We start from the raw sequence: 21010 nt of genomic DNA, 5'->3' as shown, positions 1-21010 counted from the left end.
GCAATCGGAATGCTTTTAGCAGTATATCTGGCTGCTCTGTTCTGCGTGTGTTTTGCTTTATGCCTCATATCTCTCCGTTGTGAGTCTGTTTTTGCCTGCACCATCTTTTGGGTGCTCCGTTCTGCTCTGTGTTCTTCGTGTTAGCCGCCTGTCTCCCAAACCGTGGGTGTATTCTGGCTTCCCTGTCCTAGCTATCAACCTGCTCTGTGGGTGCATGTGTGTCTGCTCTGTGCCTGATATCTACCTGTTATATAGGTGCATATGTGTCTGTTCTGTGCCTGTGATCCACTTGCTCTTTGGGTGCATGTGTATCTGTTCTGTGCGTGCTATCTTCCTATTCTGTGGGTGAATGTGTGCCTGTTCGGTGCCTGCTATCTCCCTCCTATGTAGATGCATATGTGCCTGCTCTGTGTTCTTTTTGTCTGCCCCGTGCCTGTCTCCCAAATCGTGTGTCCATTTTGTCTTCACCGGGCCTGCTAACTACCTGCTCTGTGGGTGCATGTGTATCTGTTTTGTGCCTGCTATCTAACTGCTCTGTGGGTGCATGTGTGCCTGCTCTGTGCCAGTGGACTGTATACAATGTGCCTGATGCATGTCTGCTCTACACCTTCTGTCTTCCGGTTGTGTATATTATTTGCCTACTCCGGTTGTTCCTTATTCATCCTGTGTGTGTTCCTTCCGCCTGCAGTGTGACTATCACTTGCCTGCTCCGCATGTTCCATCTCTCTGCTAAATGACTATTATCTGACTGCTACATGTGTTCCTCTGTGTCTGTTATCTCCACGTTATATGATTGCATGTCTGTCTACCACGTGCCTGTGTCCCAGAACAAATCTTCGGCATGCCTTTTACTAAAGGACTGTGTGTCTGCACTATGCCTTCTATCTCTGTACAGTCTGTATGTTATGTGCATACTCTGAGATTGTTTAGGAGTTTCGTGACTGTTATCTGTCTGCTCTGCGACTGCTTGTGTGCATGCTCTGCGCTAGTGACATGTCTAAGGTGCCTGCTTGATGTCCTGTATCTACCTACTGTGTGCATAATACCTGTCTGTTCTGTGGTCATTCTGCCTGTTTTGAGTGTTATCTGCCTGCTCCCTCTGTTCCTTTTGTCTACTCTATGCCTTTTATCTACCTGCTCTGTGGGAGCATGTATGTATGTTTGATGTTTGCCAGTGAAACGTATATACGATCTGGCTGATGCATGCCTCTACCGTCCCACCTGCCTTCCTATTGCGTGTCTATTATTGTCCTGTTCTTGTGGCTCCCTCTGACTGCTTTGGGCCTAATATCTGCCTGATCTGTGTAAGTCTCCTGTCTGTTCTGTGCTTAATACCTGCACGCTCGGTGTGTTCCTTTCGTTTGGCCTGTGATTATTACCTGACTGCTCTGTGTGCTATCTCTATATGCGATGTGTCTCTCTCTTCTGTGTGTTCCTCAAGTCTGATCTGTGTCTGTTATTTGCCTGCTCTCTGTGTTCCTTTTGTTTGTCATGTCTGCACTGTGGTTGCGCGCATGTCTACACTCTGCCTGTGACATGTCTGTGATGTGCCTTTATTGACCGGCTTGAGACGCCTTCCATCTCTCTGCAGTGTGTTCTGTTATGTGCCTGCTTGTGGCACTGCCAGTGATATGCTAGAGCGTGCTTGTATCCTACAGCTGCAGGGTTGTCCAGTGCCTGTTACCTGCCTGCTCAGCGAACCGTCTCTCTGTTCAGTGCCTGTAGCTCACTGTTCTGTGTGATCCCTCTGCCTGTGCCGGATAACTGTTACCTGCCTGCTCTATTTATCCCATGTCTGCCATCTCCCTGCGGCGCTTTAGTTCCCTGCTCTGTCTTTGCCGGTGGGTAACCCCGCACCAGGAGCGTGTGTAAGTAAGAAAGTTGTGAACGGAGGAGGCAGGGAGTGTCTGCGAGGATCTGTCTGGCCCCACCCAGCCCCGCATGATGTCAGCGCCGCTGCCTGTGTCTGAGCCGGGGCTCTCGCGGGCGGGGAGTGTCAATGACAGAGTCGGGGGACCGGAGAGAGACAGACGGACGCCTCGCGCCTCTCACCGGGGAGAGGGCCGGCAGCACCTGGTCCCGGGGAGCCGGGCAGGTGCCTGGGACGTGGCGCGAGCGCCGAGGCGCACAATGAGGCACGGATGGAGACCCCTGCTGCCGCTGATCCTGCTGCTGCTCAGCTGCAAGCCCCAGGTAAACGGCCCCTAACAAAAGGCAGGAGCCCCTAGCACGGGAGCACGCGACGGGGAGTCTGTGCAGCCCGCGTGGGGCGGGATGCGCGCGAGCGGCACGCCTGGCGCGTGGAATGTGCACACGTGCCCAGATACATCTAACCTCCTAAAAATGGGGAGCTTGAGGCGGCATGCGGGTATACAGATGGTACCGTGCCTAATTGATGGGTGCCGGTGGAGACGAGGTATGCGGAGTCAGTTTTGGGGGTGCTGGACATATTGGGATACCAGCAGTGTGTGAGGATGCTGGGGGTGTGGCAGTCGAGGCGTTGACGAGGGTAATGTGGAAGAGTGGAGGTTTGGATGTTAGAGAATGGGAGGTTCGGGGGTGTTAGCGACGTGGGACATTTAGATTTAGAAAGTTTGGGTGTGGGAAAAGTCGTCCTAATAATATATGGCTCTTTTATCGGGTTTGCCATCGCATTTTCACAATGCTAACGGTAAAAACGCATTCGTATTACTAAACTAATTTTATCTTCGGATGGATAAAAGGCGGAGACAGCCTCATTTGGGGCTGGCTGGGAGGGGGTGTGGGCGAGCGTGTTACCTTGAAGTTCTAAAATGACTCCGCAACAAGTGCTTAACACACACCGCACTGCCCAGAATAACACACAACGCATTGCCTAGAAAACCTGGAGCATTTATTCTCATATTCACATTCCTTTCCCTCTCCCCTTGTTCCCTTGGGCCTCTACTCACCTGCACGGGTATCTCGCCCTATTTCGCTTCTCAGGCGTCGTTCCACGCTCTAACCTCCTCTCACAGTACACTTCAGCATCTCTCCCCTCTCACAATGTATGTTCGGATATCGCTCCTTAGCTGACCAGGGTATTTCACTCCCTAAACTAATCGAGTCCAACACAACATAATCGAGTCGTAGTGACGTTTCCCTGTGTGCCTGATTACAATGGCGGGCACAGGCACCCGCTCTTCGGAACCTGGAGACCGGGAACTATTTTACAACATTACACACTGACCCAGATCAAAGGGGTGAGACACAAGGGGAAGGGAGAAAGGAGGCGACCTTTAGGAAAACACTGACAAAGGGGTGAAAATAACCCGCATGAGTGCTGCTGTCTATTATAAATGCAAAACCACCTTAAAAGCCGCTGACTTCTCAGTCAGGCTGCCGGATAATGCCAAAGAAACTGCTCGAATAAGAGGGAGCGGGACAAGGTTGCAAAGGCGCAAATAAAACATGCCTTTTAGCCATTAAAACACCTTGGGTTGGGGTACCAACGAGGGTTGAATGAATCACCGAGTAGAGTTACAGAAATTCAACGTATATGGCAAATCAGATGATTGATTGATTGATTGATTGATTGATTGGACAATATTAAGCAAGATACCGCCAGACTAGTGGTTCTGAACCCGTGGTCAGGGGATACCTTTGGGTCCGCAACGCCTACTCAAGGGGTCCGCGACTTCATAGAAAATAAAATAATAGTAACAGATTGATAAGGAATAAATACAGAACACAATTGAGAATTTCAAAACTCTCTATAAATGTAATGGCTTTAAATATTGGATTTTAAAATTTAAGTTTAAGTCTTCAAATTGATTTGTGGGTAACAGTCACACAGAATATAGCATGGCTGATGGGAGGCCTCAATTGAATTCATTAAAAAAAAATATATATATATTTCATAATTCATTAAATACAATATCATGTATTTGTTTCATGAATGCTTGTTTCAATATTTTTGTGTATTGTTTTAAGGTTCATATCACTGAAGTTGCTTAGGTGGGCGGATTGATTCTAATAAGGACTCATTGGTCTTCCCCGAATTCCAATTCAGTGGGGGTCCCCGGATTTAAACAATGATTAAGTGGGGGTCCACAGAAGTCAAAAGGTATCTAGAGCAATGTTCAGGGAATTTTAATATAATTAAATTAAAAATCGTACAGCAGCGTGGGCACCTATTACAATCAGTGCTTGATTTCAGCTAATGGTTGCATGTGGAGGGCACCAGAACTCATTTTTGATGACAGAAGCTCACCTTTTATCATTAGACTTGACCCAGAGCAAGAGAGCAAAAACAGGATAGGGAGAACGAAGTAGGAAAGAAAGGAAGGAAAGGAGTAGCAGAACAGGAATTAAAAAGAATTTGCAAAAGGGTCGGCTGGGCAGTGTCTGGAGTCTTATCTCCAGTACGCCCACGTTTTTCACAGGTCTTTAGAGACAATCTGCATATTTACATACCTTTGTAAACTGGTTACCAAGGCTTAGTTTCTTATTCTGGTTCCAGTACCCCCTGGGCCCCCTTACAGTTGTATTTTACATTTACTGCCTTAGTGTGAGAATGTATTTCATGAAAAGGAATATAAAGTAGGGTAGCCAACAGAATAACGCCAGCCCTGTGTTGTTCAAAGAGCCTGCACATACCTTGTCATGACACAAACACAGGCTCCCATTAAAAAAAAGGGGTAGTTGGGGAAAACCTTGCACTCTGTGGTGGGCACCCCATGGTAACTACCACATTGTGCATGGTTGGGAAGAAGGGTCCCTTGGGTACCCCCAAGGGCCACATTCGGATGCCTCCGGGTGAAGGGGGCCCACAACAGGTCCCCAAAGACAGATTCTGGCAGCTGTTTCATCTCAGGCAAACCAAATCGGAACGACTGTCGAATCGGTCATTGTAATCGCTCATCCAGAAACCGTGTCCATAGAGCTGTATGAATCGGCTCTGAAAGACTCGGGCTGTCCAGATGCCTTTTGGAACGGATTTGGTCTGCTCGAACGGTTCCAGGGCATCGTAATCGGTCATTGGCAAAACTGTACGATTCGGTAGGAAACAAGGGTTCCGAATCAGATTCGACAATACTGAATCCCATCCAGAGCCCTTCCTAACGACATTGTAATCGGACCCTAAATAGGGTTATACATAAAAAAAGTATGTATTCATTTGTAACGTGACTTTTCTGTCATTGCTCCCTTTAATTTTCCGTTATGGCTCATCCAGGCAGTCCAAGAACACAACTAAATGCTTTCAATTTATATTTGCTGTTCAAAGTATGCACATATACAAGCTGAAAATACAGCTTTATGTTACTGATTATTTTTGTACCGTCTGGGACACCAAAATAATGAGCCGGCAACCCAAAGTATAAGACTGGAAGTTTGTTGCAAGATCAGCACCAGCAGTTCTTAAAAGCAAGTACCGAGACGAGTCCCTATCGGGATTTCCATTTTCACCCTCACATTCAGAATGGAAAATAAATCTTAACTCTGTAGCAGTTCACTGTTTTGATGTAACTTTTATTTTTTTTGCAGTTCTGTATTGCTAAACTCGAAGTGCTTTACATGAGCACCAACAAGGACATCTTCATTTATTTTTTGGAACGCGCAGACGATTAAGTGATTTGCCCAGAAACATAGGATGTTGAGCCGGTGCTGAGACTCAAACCTGCTTCCTCAGCTCCAAAGTTGGCAGCTCTAGCCATTACACCATAATCTCTTGCGCAAGAACTAAAGCATTTTTAATATTATATACAACCAAGTCATAGTTGTATGTATGCATGTAGTATATTTATCTTATGCAACTAACAACCTTTGACAAAGCCATTAGTCCTGGCTTTTTGTAGGTGTTATGTTACTTAAGTGGAGGCAATAACAGAAGCAGCAAAATACCAGTCAAGCGGCACATTATGCTCAGCACAGATTTTTACCGTACATTTTTTAGGCCACGCCCTTAATTAAATTGTCCACGCCCCTTTGAGAGACCCCCCCCCAGTTTTTTCATCCCACTTAAGGCCCTGCATAGTAGCAACAGTTTAACATATATCTGAAACCCTACAATGCAGTCAATAACATGCTGAGTTACTTCAAGCGTCTGGAAATGCACACTACATTCAGGCAACTCACTCCTCATACTCACCCTTCACTTTCACACTCACTCTGCACTCACAGCGATCACAAGGCACTCACACCGATCACCATTCACCCTGCACTCAAAGTGATCACTCTGCACTCACAATGCACTTGCGCTGTTCACCCTGTACCTCACCCTGCAGTCACATGAGCACACTACTCACCCTGCACTCATGTGACACTTCACTCACCTGTTTCCCTCACTGCTCAATCTGCAATCTCACTCAAACAATTCCATCACTAATCCAAACCAGCACTTACATCCGCACCCAAATTCATATGGTCACCTCATTCACCCTGCAGTCACTCCTCTTACCCTACTCTCATGCTGTCGCATTGCTCACTGTGCACTCATGGGGGCACTCCTGCCACCCACACAGCGCAGAGGGTTAATGTGCCTGCTGCAAAGAACGTGTACCATGCAGATCACAGAACAGAGTGAGTAAACTATGAGTAGGGCTATAAAAAATGAAATATTTGTCAGAAAGGTGCTATAGAGAGATGAGGTGAGTAGTACTGAGGGATTTAATGGAGTAGGAGCAAATGGGGGAGGGAGTGCCAAAAAAAAACGTTGCAACATGTGCGACCAGTGCTAGGGCCAGCCCTGGCTGGGAGTGTTAGCCCCCTCGGAAGTTCGGGTCTTGTTGCGCCCCTGGGTGGGGCCCACCATTTATTTTCACCATCTGACTGTCACCCAGAGCAAAAAAGAGAAAAACACAAAAGAGAGAAAGAAGGAAAGAGAAAAAGACGTAAAAACATCAGCATAGAGAGAAAGTAGGGATGAAAAAGAACCGGCAAGAGTGAGATAAAGGGGCAGAGAGTGTCTGATGGAGAATGAAAGAGGCATAAGAAGGAATCAAAACTGCACAGCATTGGTATATGCCACCCCGATATTCATATCACCAGCTATGGGCTTCTTACCAAAACTATTGGCCCTGGCCCTTATTGTTTTACAGATTAAGCACTGCTACACCCCAAGTAATAGTATGGCACCAAAGGTTGGGCTAAAAGGCTTTAACCACCAGGGGCCGTATTACACAAAGTGCCCCAGGGGCACAACAGGCATTTGCACCTGCTTTGCACGCCCCTGGGGCACTTTGGTATTAAAGAAAGGGCCAGAGATGCTTGTGCATCCCCTTCCGTAATACTGATAGTGCTGTAGCATATGAAGCGCCAGTGCTTGCTTCATGCGGCTTTCTCTCATTTTCATGGGGGGCGTGCCCTATGCAAACAAGGGAATCCCCTTTCCTCTATGCCCACTCCGTTTTAAAGACACAGATGCAGAGGCAAAAACTCTCAGAAGGCGCACTGAGAGTGCACCACCTAAAAGGTGGCGCACTGTCAGTGTGTCCCCTGACAGCAGCCCTCTGGAGGGGGCAAAGGGGGTCCTAAGGACTCCCCAGAAATCCCTTTGCATGCAGGTCCAGTCATTCACTGCACACGCCTGCAAGGGGATCTCTAATCCCCTTTAAAAGTGAAGGTGGTTTGTTGTCTGTACTGTGAAAACACAGAGCCGCTTCAAAGCAGCCGCTCTGTTTTTCACATGAATGAGCTGCCCCCCCAGTTCACAGCTGAACTGAGGGCAGCACATTAATCATAATACAGGGCATTTTCCTTCACTGCGCTGTGCCCAGTGCAATGAAGGAAAATGCGCTGCATGCATAATGTGGCCCCAGCAGGTCAGTTCCCTATCCAACCAGCCCTTTACTCAACAAGATTTTGAGAGGAGAGTTGCAAAATGAAACCAAGATTACACAAATATAAAAGTAAAATTCTTGGATATTCACAGGTTAAAGGACAGGAAGGTTGCTGGCACCTCTACTCTCCCCTACCAAAGACTTCACATTTGTAGCATTCGCCCGAGTATGGTTCGAATAAACAGTTCATGCCTACAAACCTGATAAGGTTTCTGGCAAATAATTCAGTGTTGGTTCATTACAGCAGGTGGTGTCAGATGAGGTCTATGGTCATTAGAATATTTAGCATCAAGTGATCCAGTTTTTTTTTAAATTCAAAGTGAGTTTATTGAGAGAAAGTAATATATTAATATATAAGATACAATAACAATGAAAACAAAGAGTTGCATACAGTATAACAATTGGAATTGACAACCATACAAGGTATGAATTGAAATCAATTAAACTTATCAGTTATAGATAACTAAACAATGTTCCATAAAAATCGGTAATATCAGGGAACTAGCATATTATATAAAAGTTTGCCAGAATAAAATAAAGTATAATGAAACTATAGAATGTCAACATGAAGGAAGTCACGGAGGTTTAGCCACTTCTTGTTGTAGAGGAGTGTGAGACAGAGAACGCCTGGCACTCATGTCAATGAATAGCGTAACAGGTGTCCATAAGTCCGAATGTTTTGACACCAAATGTAACGGATATGCAAATGTCATGTCTAGTCTATGGTTATAGCAAATAGCATACCAGCATGCTTGATATGACAGTTTGGTAAAGTCCTTCCAGTTTTTGGTTAACTGTTGGAAATCTACTGCTAATAATAGGCCTATTATCTTTACATTGGAATCGCAGTCTTTCCAAATAGGAGATAAGTTACCTAAGAAAATATGCAGAATAGAGAAAGCGTGACTGGAGTTGAAAATTTAATTAATTGGAGACCATACTTTTTCCCAAAAATTTTGAACAAGGTTGCATTTAAAGAACAAATGAAATAAATCTGCATGTGGTGAAGAGCAAGTCCAACAAGTATCTGGGAAACTCGAGTGCCTTGTACTAAGGACAGGTGGAGAAAGTAAGAGCCTGTTGTATATGAAGAAAAGTGTCTGAGTGGTGTTTGCAGCTCTAGAGGATCTCCTTAGTTTGAGCCAAATTCTATCCCAAAATTCCACAGACCAAGAGGATACTAAATCCTTTTCCCATAATGTTTCTGTCTTGGTTTTGACTCTCGGAATATTACTATTTAGAAGTTTATATATAGTAGAGGCTCTGGTACCATGAAGGAATAGGGTCCGAAGTGTAGTTGTATGGACAAGTTCAGGACAGGAGTTATGTTGGGAATTCGTGTAGTGCATATATGCAGATTGAATTGCATGTATTAAGATGCAGTATTTAGAGCAGATATTTGAGGGTAGGCCAAAAGAAAAGCTAGCCTGTGAAAAAGATTTAATCTCATCTTGATCATATAATTGACGCACCCAAATTAGGCCTCGTTGTCTCCAGGATTTCCAAAAGACAGGTCTATTGTTTATCAGAATATAAACATTGTGCCATATGGGATTGTTGAGAAAGGAGGTCAAGGAGGCAGATAGAATGATTTTGGAAGTATGTTTGATTATGGGAGTAGATATCGACTGCGGTTTGCGTGTGAATGAGAGGTATTCTTGAAATGAGAATGGTGAAATAAATGACTGTTCAAGTTTAGCCCAAATAGGATAATTTACAGAGGATTGTGTGAGCCACTGTGACGCCTGATGTAATAGGAAGGATTTATGATAAACAGGAAAGTTGAGAAAATTGTCCCACCTTCTGCTTTTGGACGAATCAGCTTTAAAATGGACGTTCGAGATTTCTTATGGCCCCATAAAAAAGAGGATAAGATGGAATTAATTAAAAAAATAAAATGTTAAGGGGATGGATAGCGGAATATTGGAAATGTTATAGAGGACTATAGAAGAAAGCATAATTTTGATGGTATCTAACCGGCCCCACCAGGATAAGTATATGGGATGCCATCTCGTCGTTAAGGAGGACAACCTTTGTACGCAGTTTTCCATACATCGAGATATTGTCCCTGAGATGGATGAAGTGAAGTGGAGAACCAAGTATTTAATGTATTGAGAGCTCCATGGGAAGCCTGAAGTGGCAAAGTCAGCCTTTAAAGTATATTTGGTTTGGGGTAAAATCTCGCATTTATCTTTGTTCAATTTATACCCAGAAACATATGCAAAGGAATCAACTTCTTTCAAAAAAGCGGGAAGAGAGGTTTGGGGTTGTGACAAAAATAACAAGACATCATCAGCGTAAGCTACCATTTTAACACTAGTCTCTTTAAAGTTGAACCAATGAATGTTATCATTTTGACGAATCCTTAACAAGAAAGGTTCTAGAGCGAGATTAAAAAGAAATGGAGAAAGTGGACAGCCCTGCCGAACACCTCTGCAGAGGAGAAAATAGGATGAAATGCCACCATTCGCTGATACAGCTGCTCTTGGGTTAGAATACAAGATATAAATTAAGGCAGAGCTTTTTGGGCCAAAGCCGAACCATTCAAATGTATGAAAAAGATAGGGCCATTCGACTCTGTTGAATGCTTTTTCTGCATCTAAAGCTATGGCTGCCAAGGGATGAGAAGAGTGAGAAGCTTTGGAAAGGACATCAAAAAATAAACAAGTATTATCCGTAATAAGCCTACCCTTAACAAAGCCAGATTGTTCCGTTCCCAACAAATCAGGCATCTGAGATTCCAAATGTAAAACCAGAGACTTTGAAAACATTTTGTAATCAATATTGACCAAAGGAATGGGTCGATAATTTTGGCAGAATTGTGTATCTTTACCCTCCTTAGGGATGAGACAGATGAGGGCATCTGAAAAAGAACCAGAAGAGTCACCAGATTGTAGGAAGGTATGTATGAGGGTATGTAATTTAGGAATAAGTAAATGAGCAAAGTGAGTAAAAAATTCTACAGTGAAACCGTCCGGACTAGGGGCTTTGCCTTTTTTGAGTGATTTTAAGGCAGCAAGGAGTTCTCTCTGTGTGAGGTCAGTTTCCAATAGTGAAAAGTATGAGCGATTGTTGGGGGTGCGTAGGATTTTGGACAGAAATTGAGAGATGGATTGATCAGAAGAAAGAGTTTCAGAAGTGTATAATGATTTATAGAATTGGAGGAATTCATTTAAGATGTCTTCATTTTTGACTTTCAATGAATGATCTCGGCCAAAAATAGAATCTATATTGAGTATATTCTGTTTAACCTTTAAATAATTAGCCAATAATTTCCTAGCTTTATTCTGGCCCCCTCAGAATTTTGCATTGGACGTTAACAAGTAGTTAGAAGCATTCTTGGTTGAATTGGAATTTGGCTTGTATAAGTTCAGATAGACACTCTTTCGACTTAGAAGAGTAGTACAAGTGTTCTAGTCTTTTAATTTTGGCTAACAGGGCATTGGTGATTTGTTGTGCCTTTTTCGTTTTTGTGAGACAAATCTTATAACAAAATCTCTAGCTGAAGCTTAAACTGTTTCCCATACTACATGAAAAGGAACGGTGTCTGAGTCGTTAAAGAGAAAGTATTCATTAAAGAAAGAAACAAAGGAGGATGTGAAAACCAGGTCTAAAAGCAAAGTATTGTTAAAACGCCATTTCCGAGATAGTTTGGGCTTGTGTAAAACATCCAGATGTATAGTGACGGGAGCATGGTCAGATATTAAAATAGAACCAATATCAGCTGCAATGAGTGATTGAGAAATGTTGTGAGAGATAAAAAAAGTAATCTAATCGTGACTGAGTAGGATGTGTCGGTGAATAAAATGTATACTCTCTCAGAGTAGGGTTACAGAGCCTCCATGCATCAATGAGCTTATGTTGCTTAACTGTTTGTGTAAAAAGTTAATGAGACTTATGAGGGATGAAAGGAGTTGACGAGTTCTGATCTATAAAAGGATCAAGGACCTCATTACAATCTCCTTCAAGAATTAAATTATCGTCATAACATTGTGTAATTTGTTGGGCTAGAGAATTCCAGAAAGAGGTGTCACCAATTGTGGGTGCATAAATGTTCAATAGAGAGATTGAAGCATTGTCCACTGTAAACTTAACAAATACCCATCTACCTATTTGATCCGCACATTGTGTTATTACCTTGACCGAAAGGAACTTACGAAAAAGGATAAGAACTCCATTGCGATTACCATCGCCCGGGGAAAAGAGAACCTCCCCACCCAACCTCTTTTCAACTTTGCAGACTCCTAAGCTAATAGATGTGATTCCTGTATACATGCAATATCCGTTTCGAGCTTAGCTAAGTGATGTAGGACTCTTTGTCGCTTGATAGGTAAATGTAAACCTCTGACATTCCACGATACAATTTTTAAAGGCATAGCATAAAACTGCAAATATGCGTTAAAAATCAATTGAAGCAAAACCTTGAGCAAATTAAACCACGTTTAACAACAATCCAACTGTATGTAAATTGAAACAACTGAAACTGAAAAGAGAAGGAAGAAAGAAAGAGAAGGATATAGTGCCAAAACAGCATCTGAAAGGCATAGGAGTAGTGCAAGATATAGAAAAATTGTAAGATGAGGGTGTGTTCAGGTAAGGCACATGAAGTAAAAGAGAGATAAAGAAGGAAGAAAAAGACAAAGAGGAAGGAGAGATTAAATGCAGTAAAAGACTTACATATAATCCAGGACATACGAAGGGTCCAGGGATGAAGGGCCATACAGAACAATGACGTGTCCAAAACCCATGTGGGTTGGGGGGAAAGGAGAACGGCATCAACAGACTTTAGAATATAAGGGAAGGAGCAACACATGGGAGACAACCTGTGGAGAGAAAGAAGAGATAAATTGTAAAATAAAAACAATTATAATGAAAATTTACTAAGTGTACATATAAGTCATAAACAAAATTAAAGACTATGGATAAAGAAGACTTATGAAATGATCCAAAACAGTCTATTTGGAGCTCGATGGAGAGGCAGTATCCATTGTGTCAGCGTTGAAAGAGTAGAGGGAACTCTTTAGTTTTATTGGGTCATCATAAGTAGTAGTTTTGAGTTAATAGTCACTTTAAAGAGGCAAGGGTGGAATAGACCATATAGTTCCCCTATGGAACGTAGCTGTGGTCATAGTGCTAAAAACTCCTTGCGACGGTCCGCAGTTGACTTGGCATAATCTTGAGAAAAATATATGGAGTTTCCTGACCAAGTGATGTGCTTCAATGCTCTAGCCGCAGATAGAGTTTTCAACAGATCGATATATTCAAGAAAGTATATGATCACTCCTCTTGGTTTTCTCATGGAAGAAGAGGACATCATGTTAGCTGTTGGGCCCAAACGATGAGCTCGCCTAATATTTAAAATAGTACTCTCCGGCAACGTAAGATTTTTTTTGATAAATGATTTGAAAAAGCACTTGGGTCTGAGCCTTCTGTTCCTTCAGGCAGACCATATATACAGAGATTATTTCTCCTATTCCTGTTTTCCGAATTTTCTATTTGCTTATGTAGTATCGAAACCTGAGTACATAGAGAGTCCACTCTAGATGTGGAAGAGTTGAGGGAGATAACATTCTGTTCCAGTATAGTAAACCGTTCATCCACATTTGACTATTTATCAGAAAGCACCTGAAGCTTAGAACTAGTTTACTCAACGAATGGGCGTAAGGCCTAATTTCTTCTAACAAGAGGTCCATTGTGACTGAAGTAGATTGCTTAGGAGGAGAGGGAGGATCTTTCTTCAACCTCTTAGTTGATCCTTTGGTGTTGCCAGAGGCCAGAGTAATAGAAGGTGTCGACGCACACTTAGGTGAAGTGTTAGGTAGGTCATCAATGGAAAACACTGATAGCGTGAGCTAGTATGAACTAGAAATTTGCGGGACAAAGAGTTGGATTTATATAAATCCTTAAGTAACCTTCCCATAGAGTAAAGGAAATAGTCTGCAAAATTAAATATTAGTAACAATGAAGTCACAATTTACAGCATCTTAAATAGTATCCCCATAGCATAAGAAAAATTGGGAGGCAGTTTAAAAGGGGTACAGTACATGGGTAACGAGCAAATTACTGTAGCCTTGCAGTCACATGTTTATCAATAGTTCAAGAACGGAAAGAAAGAAGGAACCATGGTGTACAAGCATCAGCAAGATAGCGAAAGAGAGAGCTACATAAGGTTCAATCTATATCACGAGTGAGCACCCCCAAAAAACATGTCCTGTCATGTATATCTCATGAAATTATGCGGGAGTAGCATATACAAAAAATACAGTATGCATACCTGAAGTTGTTGAACAGGCCACATATGAAATAGCGAAGAAAATATAGCTGCAAAAAGATCGTAACAGCATAACTTTTTAAATAAAACAACAAAAATTCAAATGATCAGTCAATGCGCTGAGGAGAGCGTATCTAGTGAATCACATTGAGTTATTGAGTTCACAGGTTGAAGAACATTGCAGGGCAACTGGTAGCGTGTCACATTAGGAAGAAGAATAATACGCTCAGAACAAATACATGAGCGCTAGTTTCCAAATTTGCGAGAGTCGTGTGGGAACGATGCTCCGCCAGCGGCAAATGATAAAATGGCAGTCGCTGGTTGGATTAAACTACAACACACCCTGCTTGTGAAGAGATAAAACTTGCATGCGTAGAAAAAGAAAAAACGCTCAGGATAAAGACACGTATGGCAAATGACAAAATGGCCGTCACTGGTTAAGCATAACCGCGACACACCCTACTTGTGAATAGATAGAGCTTGCATGCGTCAAAAAGGCATAACAGAGAGGCAAGGAGTGTCTATGTTGTCCAAGTCAAGCACATAAACTTTCTTTGGAAGCGCAACGGACTTGAGCAATTAAGCACCGCAATAGAGCAAAGCTCCGTCGGCGGTCATGGATCCGGGGAAGCCGTGCTATAACTCACTTGCAAAATAATGATAGCAAATGTCCTCAAAGTGCCTTCAAGTAAGATCCCTTCAACTCTTCAAGGTCTCCCACGCCTCATCCCTCATTTTGGCGACTGCACATGGCGAAAGATGTCACGCTGGGTCCGCCGCCGTCCCCGCCGCCCGAGAGAGCTAAGGAACTACCGCCATCTTCTTCGTGTGCTAGCCACGCCCCCAAGTTATCCCGTTTTTTAACAGACTTTTTATCACTGTGATGAAAGCACTGTTGGTCCATCGTAGTCGAGATATAACCTCTGACAATAACATGGTGAAACCTAGCAGCATATGTTACAATTTAGCTAACATCAATATAAGCTCATCTTGGTCCCTCCTTGAGTGGACTTCATTGCCCCCCACAAAAACTATGAGGATGTTCAGTATAGAAAACCACCTGCCTCCATCGCTTCCAAGAGGAGGGCCAGCAAGTTTGCCAGTTTTAACCTACTAATACCCAACCAATGGTGATCCACCCTTCAAGAGAATTGAAATCTGCCACAACTAAATCTCTGTCATCTAGCGGATTAAATGAATGGTCACGCCGGCATCCTTTTACTTCCTTTCCCAATGATTTCCCTGTTGAAAGAAGCTTAAGGAACAAGTATGGGGCATCAAACCCAATTCCTTCTTATAAAGCCCCTGACCTCTCCTGGCCATTGTTTATGTTCGCTTCAGGGAAAATGCGTGCTGTGTCTATTGTAATGGGGGCTATAGCCCAACTAATTTGAGCAGAGTGTCCCTTGACTCTTTACATTGGATCGACTACTAGAGCCCTTTCCCTAATCAGATGGTGGGGGTGCTCGTTCTTGGAAGTGTAGGCAGCCTTTTGTAGGTGGCAATACTGACATTTGGTAGCACTACCAGTGGGTTCCTAAGAAAAAGATTGAACCTCTAAACTTGTGCCTTTTTCCTGGTTGATGTAAATGTAAATGTAAATGTAGGATACTTGTAAAGCGCACAGCTGCCCATCACCGGGGCGTCCCGGCACTGTATAACACTGTGGAACCCTTCCTGGCTCTCCCTGTGAGATGCCCCTCCTGGGCACCCCCAAGGTGAAGCCAGGCATCCCAGTGTTGTAGGGGCCGTTGTGGAGATTAAGCAAGCTATTGCCCAGAGTTGCAGCGTGGGTCCCCATGATTAGAGTAGGCACCGAGGCGAGAATTATCGACTCCGCAGACAAATGAGCCCAAGACCCTGCCGTGTCAGGAATTGAACCCTGGTCCCGGGCCAGACCTCTGCATCAGGGTCTGCCGCTCTAACCATTGAGCCACACTCCTCCACTAATCTCTGTTGGTAAATGATGTATTTCTTTTCAGAACTATAGATCTCTTACCCTTTAATCTTCACAGGGGGTCTCACCCTCCATACCTGCACAGATCCTCCCGCTCTATTCCATCCAGTCACGTTATTTATCTCCACAAATAAGGTACCTGAGTGAAGTTCTTTGTTCCCACAAACTGTAAACTGAGTGGTTTCTGGATGCCAGTGACATTTTTGGATTTACTTGTATTGTTTGAAAAAGGTGCTATATTGGGAAACTAGGTAGTGAATACACCCTACTCCCTCCCAAAGGTGAGAGCGTCTCAACATGGGGTGTAGAGTGACTAAAATTTGTTTAGACTTCCTTTGCATAATGTTTGTTTTGCGGCATCCTCATCATAATCATAATCTTTTGCACCAATTTATGTTGAACATATCTAGTACTTAATTTGTTCCCGACATCGCCATAGCCATCCCGGACGGCTACAAGATCATCCGAAAGGACCGCATCAACCGAACAGGAGGAGGCATCGCCATCGTCCACAAGAACACCATCCGCCTCACAACCAGCTTCGGCGACACCTTCACCGCCGCCGAACACCTCCACTTCCAGATACACACCGACCCCAAGACCACACTAAGAGGCACCCTCATCTACAGACCACTAGGACCCCGCACACAATTTAGCGAAGAGATCACTGACTTTATCAGCCCACACGCCCTCCCCTCCGAGGACTACATTCTCCTAGGGGACCTCAACTTCCACCTGGAAAAGAATAACGACAGCAACACCACTACCCTGCTGGACAACCTCGCCAATCTCAGACTCATACAACTGGTAAACACCCCCACCCACCACGCCGGACACACGCTCGACCCAATCTTCTCCTCTAGCAAACACATCTCCTTCATTCACGCAACAGGACTCCACTGGACGGACCACAGCTGCACCCACTTCAACTTCAGAAAGACCACAACCCACCACCACCCACAACAAGTCCCACGCAGAACCTGGAACAAAATTACCACCGACCAGCTCACCACATCGCTAAACCAAAACCTTCCCGCCAAACCATCGGACCCAAACCAAGCAGCCATCAATCTGGCACAATGGATCTCCCACTGCGCCGACGAATTAGCACCCTTGAAAAACCATCACAACAAACCAGGTAGCAAAAAAGCCTCCTGGTTCAATGACGACCTCAAGAACTCCAAAAAGAACTGCTGCACCCTCGAGAAAGCCTGGCGAAAAAAACAAACCACAGACAACATGACGGCCCTCAAGGACGCCACCCGCAAACGCCACCAGCTGATCCGATCTACCAAGAAATTATCGTTCAAGGATCGACTTGACAACAATGCCCACAACAGCAAGGAGCTCTTCAGCATCGTCAAAGAGCTAACCAATCTCAACGCCGGCTCTAACGACATCACTCCCTCTCAAGACCTCTGCAACTCTCTAGCCTCATTCTTCCACAGCAAAATCGCTGACATACATAACAGCTTTGGCGACCAGTCCACCCCCCTCACCACCACCGAACTGAAGCTCCCCACCACCACCCTTGGCGCCTGGGACCCAATCAGCACCAAAGACACCATCCGCTTGATGAACTCCATTCACTCGGGATCACCAACCGACCCATGCCCCCACCACATCTTCAACAAGGCTGACTCCATCATCGCACCCCATCTCCGGGATATCATCAACTGCTCCCTCAACACCGCTATCTTCCCAGAAAGCTGGAAACATGCTGAACTCAGTGCTCTACTGAAGAAACCCACAGCAAACCCGACTGAACTCAAGAACTACCGCCCATCTCGCTCCTCCCTTTCCCTGCCAAGGTCATAGAGAAGACCGTCAACAATCAGCTTGCAGCCTTCCTCGAATCTAACGGCTCCCTCGACCCCTCACAGTCCGGCTTCTGAGCCAAAGACAGCACTGAGACCGCCCTCATCGCAGCCACAGACGACATCCGAACACTTCTCGACAACGGGGAAACAGCTGCCTTCATCCTCCTGGACCTCTCCGCAGCGTTTGACACGGTCTGTCATAGCACCCTTGTACAACGCCTCAAAAACGTCGGGATACAAGGAAAAGCACTGGACTGGATCATCTCGTTTCTCGCTGGAAGAGCCCAGAGAGTCCGCCTCCCCCCTTTCAGGTCAGAGGCCACTGATGTCATCTGCGGCGTACCACAAGGATCATCGCTCAGCCCCACCCTCTTCAACATCTACGTGAGCCCCCTCGCATCCATCGCACGCCAGCACAACCTCAACTTCATCTCCTACGCCGACGACACCCAGCTAATCCTTTCCCTCACCAAAGACCCAAACACCGCTAAAACTAACCTTCACAAAGGAATGAAAGCCGTTGCCGAGTGGATGAAGAACAGCCGCTTAAAACTGAATTCTGACAAGACGGAAGTCCTCATCCTAGGATCATCCCCCTCCGCATGGGACGAATCATGGTGGCCACCGGCCCTGGGCAACGCACCCAAACCAACGGACCATGCTCGCAACCTGGGATTCATTCTAGACTCCTCCCTCTCGATGACCAGACAAGTCAACGCCGTCTCATCATCATGCTTTAACATCTTACGTATGCTCAGAAAGATCTTCCGCTGGATCCCCACCGAAACAAGAAAGACGGTCACCCAAGCACTTGTCACAAGCTGACTGGACTACGGAAACACCCTCTACGCCGGAACCACAGCCAAACTACAGAATAAATTCCAACGCATTCAGAACGCCTCCGCCCGATTCATCCTAGACATACCCCGCCACAATTACATTTCGGTCACCTGAGAGACCTTCACTGGCTCCCAGTCAACAAGAGAATAACGTTCCGTCTCCTCACCCATGCACACAAACCCCTCCACGACCTGGGACCCAAATACCTCAACACGCGCCTGACCTTTAACACCCCCACCCGCCAACTACGATCGTCCAATCAAGCCCTCGCCGCGATTCCACGCATCCGAAGAGCCACCATGGGAGGAAGATCCTTCTCCTACTTAGCGGCCAAAACCTGGAACTCTCTCCCCACCCACCTCCGCCTTACACAGAACCACCTCTCCTTCAGAAAACAACTCAAAACCTGGCTATTTGGTAAGTAACGAACACCCCCCGCCCCCCTCAAGCGCCTTGAGAGCCTCTGGGTGAGTAGTGCGCTATATAAATTTTTGACTTGACTTGACCTTCTCCATCTTTCACAAGCAACACAAACCTTCCCACAAGGATAACACACAGAAGCACCACTCACACATTAAAGTTCAGTCCAGCACTCCAACACACCCCACACTGAGTCCACTAGTAGGCAATATCAACATGGCCAAGTGCCAGGCAGAAAAAAGCACTTAATATGCACTCAATACCATACCCTCTGGAAACTGCACCGAAACTGTGGGGACATCTTCAAGCACAATGATGACAGCCAGTAGTAGACGCATATTGAAAAAACACTATTGTCACAACACAACAATCAAACACTAGATCAGTCCAGCAATACATCTATTGACATCAAACCACGTCAGTAAGTAAAGAAATAGTCACCTATAACACACTAGAGGTCCATCAAACACTTCAATTCAAAGACAACACTGAATTTCTCCGTTACACACAATGGAATAAAACTGCACCACAAAACAATCACATATGTACTCTACCTCCTGTACCACACTTCTCATAAATGTTGTCATTTGTACAGAAAGAAGAATGGTCTCTGAGCACCCTCAAGTGAAACTTGTGGCTGTCACCCACAATAACATGGGACACTACAGTCCTCATATTTTCACTCCATGGGGTCTTTCCCCTGGCAACCTCTCACAGCATGATGCTTATCTTCTCCCACATTGCACACCACAGGATACTACACAATGCAACTTCTCACGGCCCAACCCACCAGCGAGTCTACCGACATCCCTCCCTCACAAGACCTCTGCGACAAACTCAGCATCTTTTTCCACCACAAAATCAAGAGCATCTACGACAACTTCGACGAAGACAACCAACACACTGAACCCTCACCAACCACTCCCGACACCCGGAAACCAGCGATTGATGACTGGACAGCCCTCACCACCGAAGACACACTGAAGACAAAGAAGTCAATCCACTCAGGGGCCCCCACGGACCCCTGCCCCCACCACATCTTCAACAGAGCCCCCAACACCATCGCACCCATGCTCCGCCAAACCATCAACCGCTCCCTGGCGACCGCCTCGTTCCCCGACGACTGGAAACACGCCCTCCTAAAGAAACCCTCAGCGGACCCCACCGACCTCAAAAACTACAGACCCATCTCCCTGCTCCCGTTCCCAGCGAAAGTCATCGAGAAAGCCATCAACAGCCAACTCGCCACATTCATTGAAGAACACAACATCCTCGACTCCTCCCAATCCAGCTTCAGAAAAAAACACAGTACGGAAACCGCCCTCCTCGCCGCAACAGACGACATCCGCACCTTACTGGACTAAAGAGAAACAGTAGCCCTCATCCTCCTCGACCTATCAGCGGTGTTCGACACAGTCTCCCACTGCACCCTAATATGCAGACTCTACGATGCAGGAATCCAGGACAAGGCTCTCTACTGGATCTGCTCCTTCCTCTCCGGCAGGACGCAGCGGGTCAGACTCCCCCCTTTCCTCTCGGACCCCACACCTATCACCTGCGGAGTCCCCCAGGGCTCCTCCCTCAGCCCAACGCTCTTCAACGTCTACATGGCTCCACTTGCCCCCATCGTCAGAACCTACGGACTCAACATTGTGTCATATGCAGACGACACCCAGCTCATCCTCTCCCTATCCAACGAGCCCAACACCGCCAGATGCAACTTTCGAGAAGGCATGGAAGCCGTCGCCAAATGGATGAAAAACAGCTGCCTACAACTAAACACCAACAAAACAGAAGTACTCATCATGGGCTCAAACCCTGACGCCTGGAGCGACACCTGGTGGCCCACCGCCCTCGGAAACCGGCCAACCCCCACAGACCACGCACGCAACCTGGGAATCAT

At 45.4% G+C, this 21010-nt stretch overlaps 1 protein-coding gene across 1 annotated transcript in view; it reads left to right on the top strand.

Moving 5' to 3' along the window:
- Positions 1–2004: 2004 nt before the first annotated feature.
- LOC147692109 (protein jagged-2-like) overlaps positions 2005–21010 on the top strand; it is a 746472-nt gene continuing 727466 nt past the window's right edge. Inside the window, exon 1 of the mRNA XM_086938407.1 lies at positions 2005–2193. Within this exon, the coding sequence (XP_086794533.1) occupies positions 2131–2193 (63 nt within the window). The 5' untranslated portion in view covers positions 2005–2130. The remainder of the gene's footprint in view (positions 2194–21010) is intronic.

Source organism: Lissotriton vulgaris, chromosome 9 (assembly GCF_964263255.1).
Source record: "Lissotriton vulgaris chromosome 9, aLisVul1.2, whole genome shotgun sequence".
NCBI classification, from domain to species: domain Eukaryota; kingdom Metazoa; phylum Chordata; class Amphibia; order Caudata; family Salamandridae; genus Lissotriton; species Lissotriton vulgaris.
This window is presented reverse-complemented; position numbering and strand designations above follow the sequence as displayed.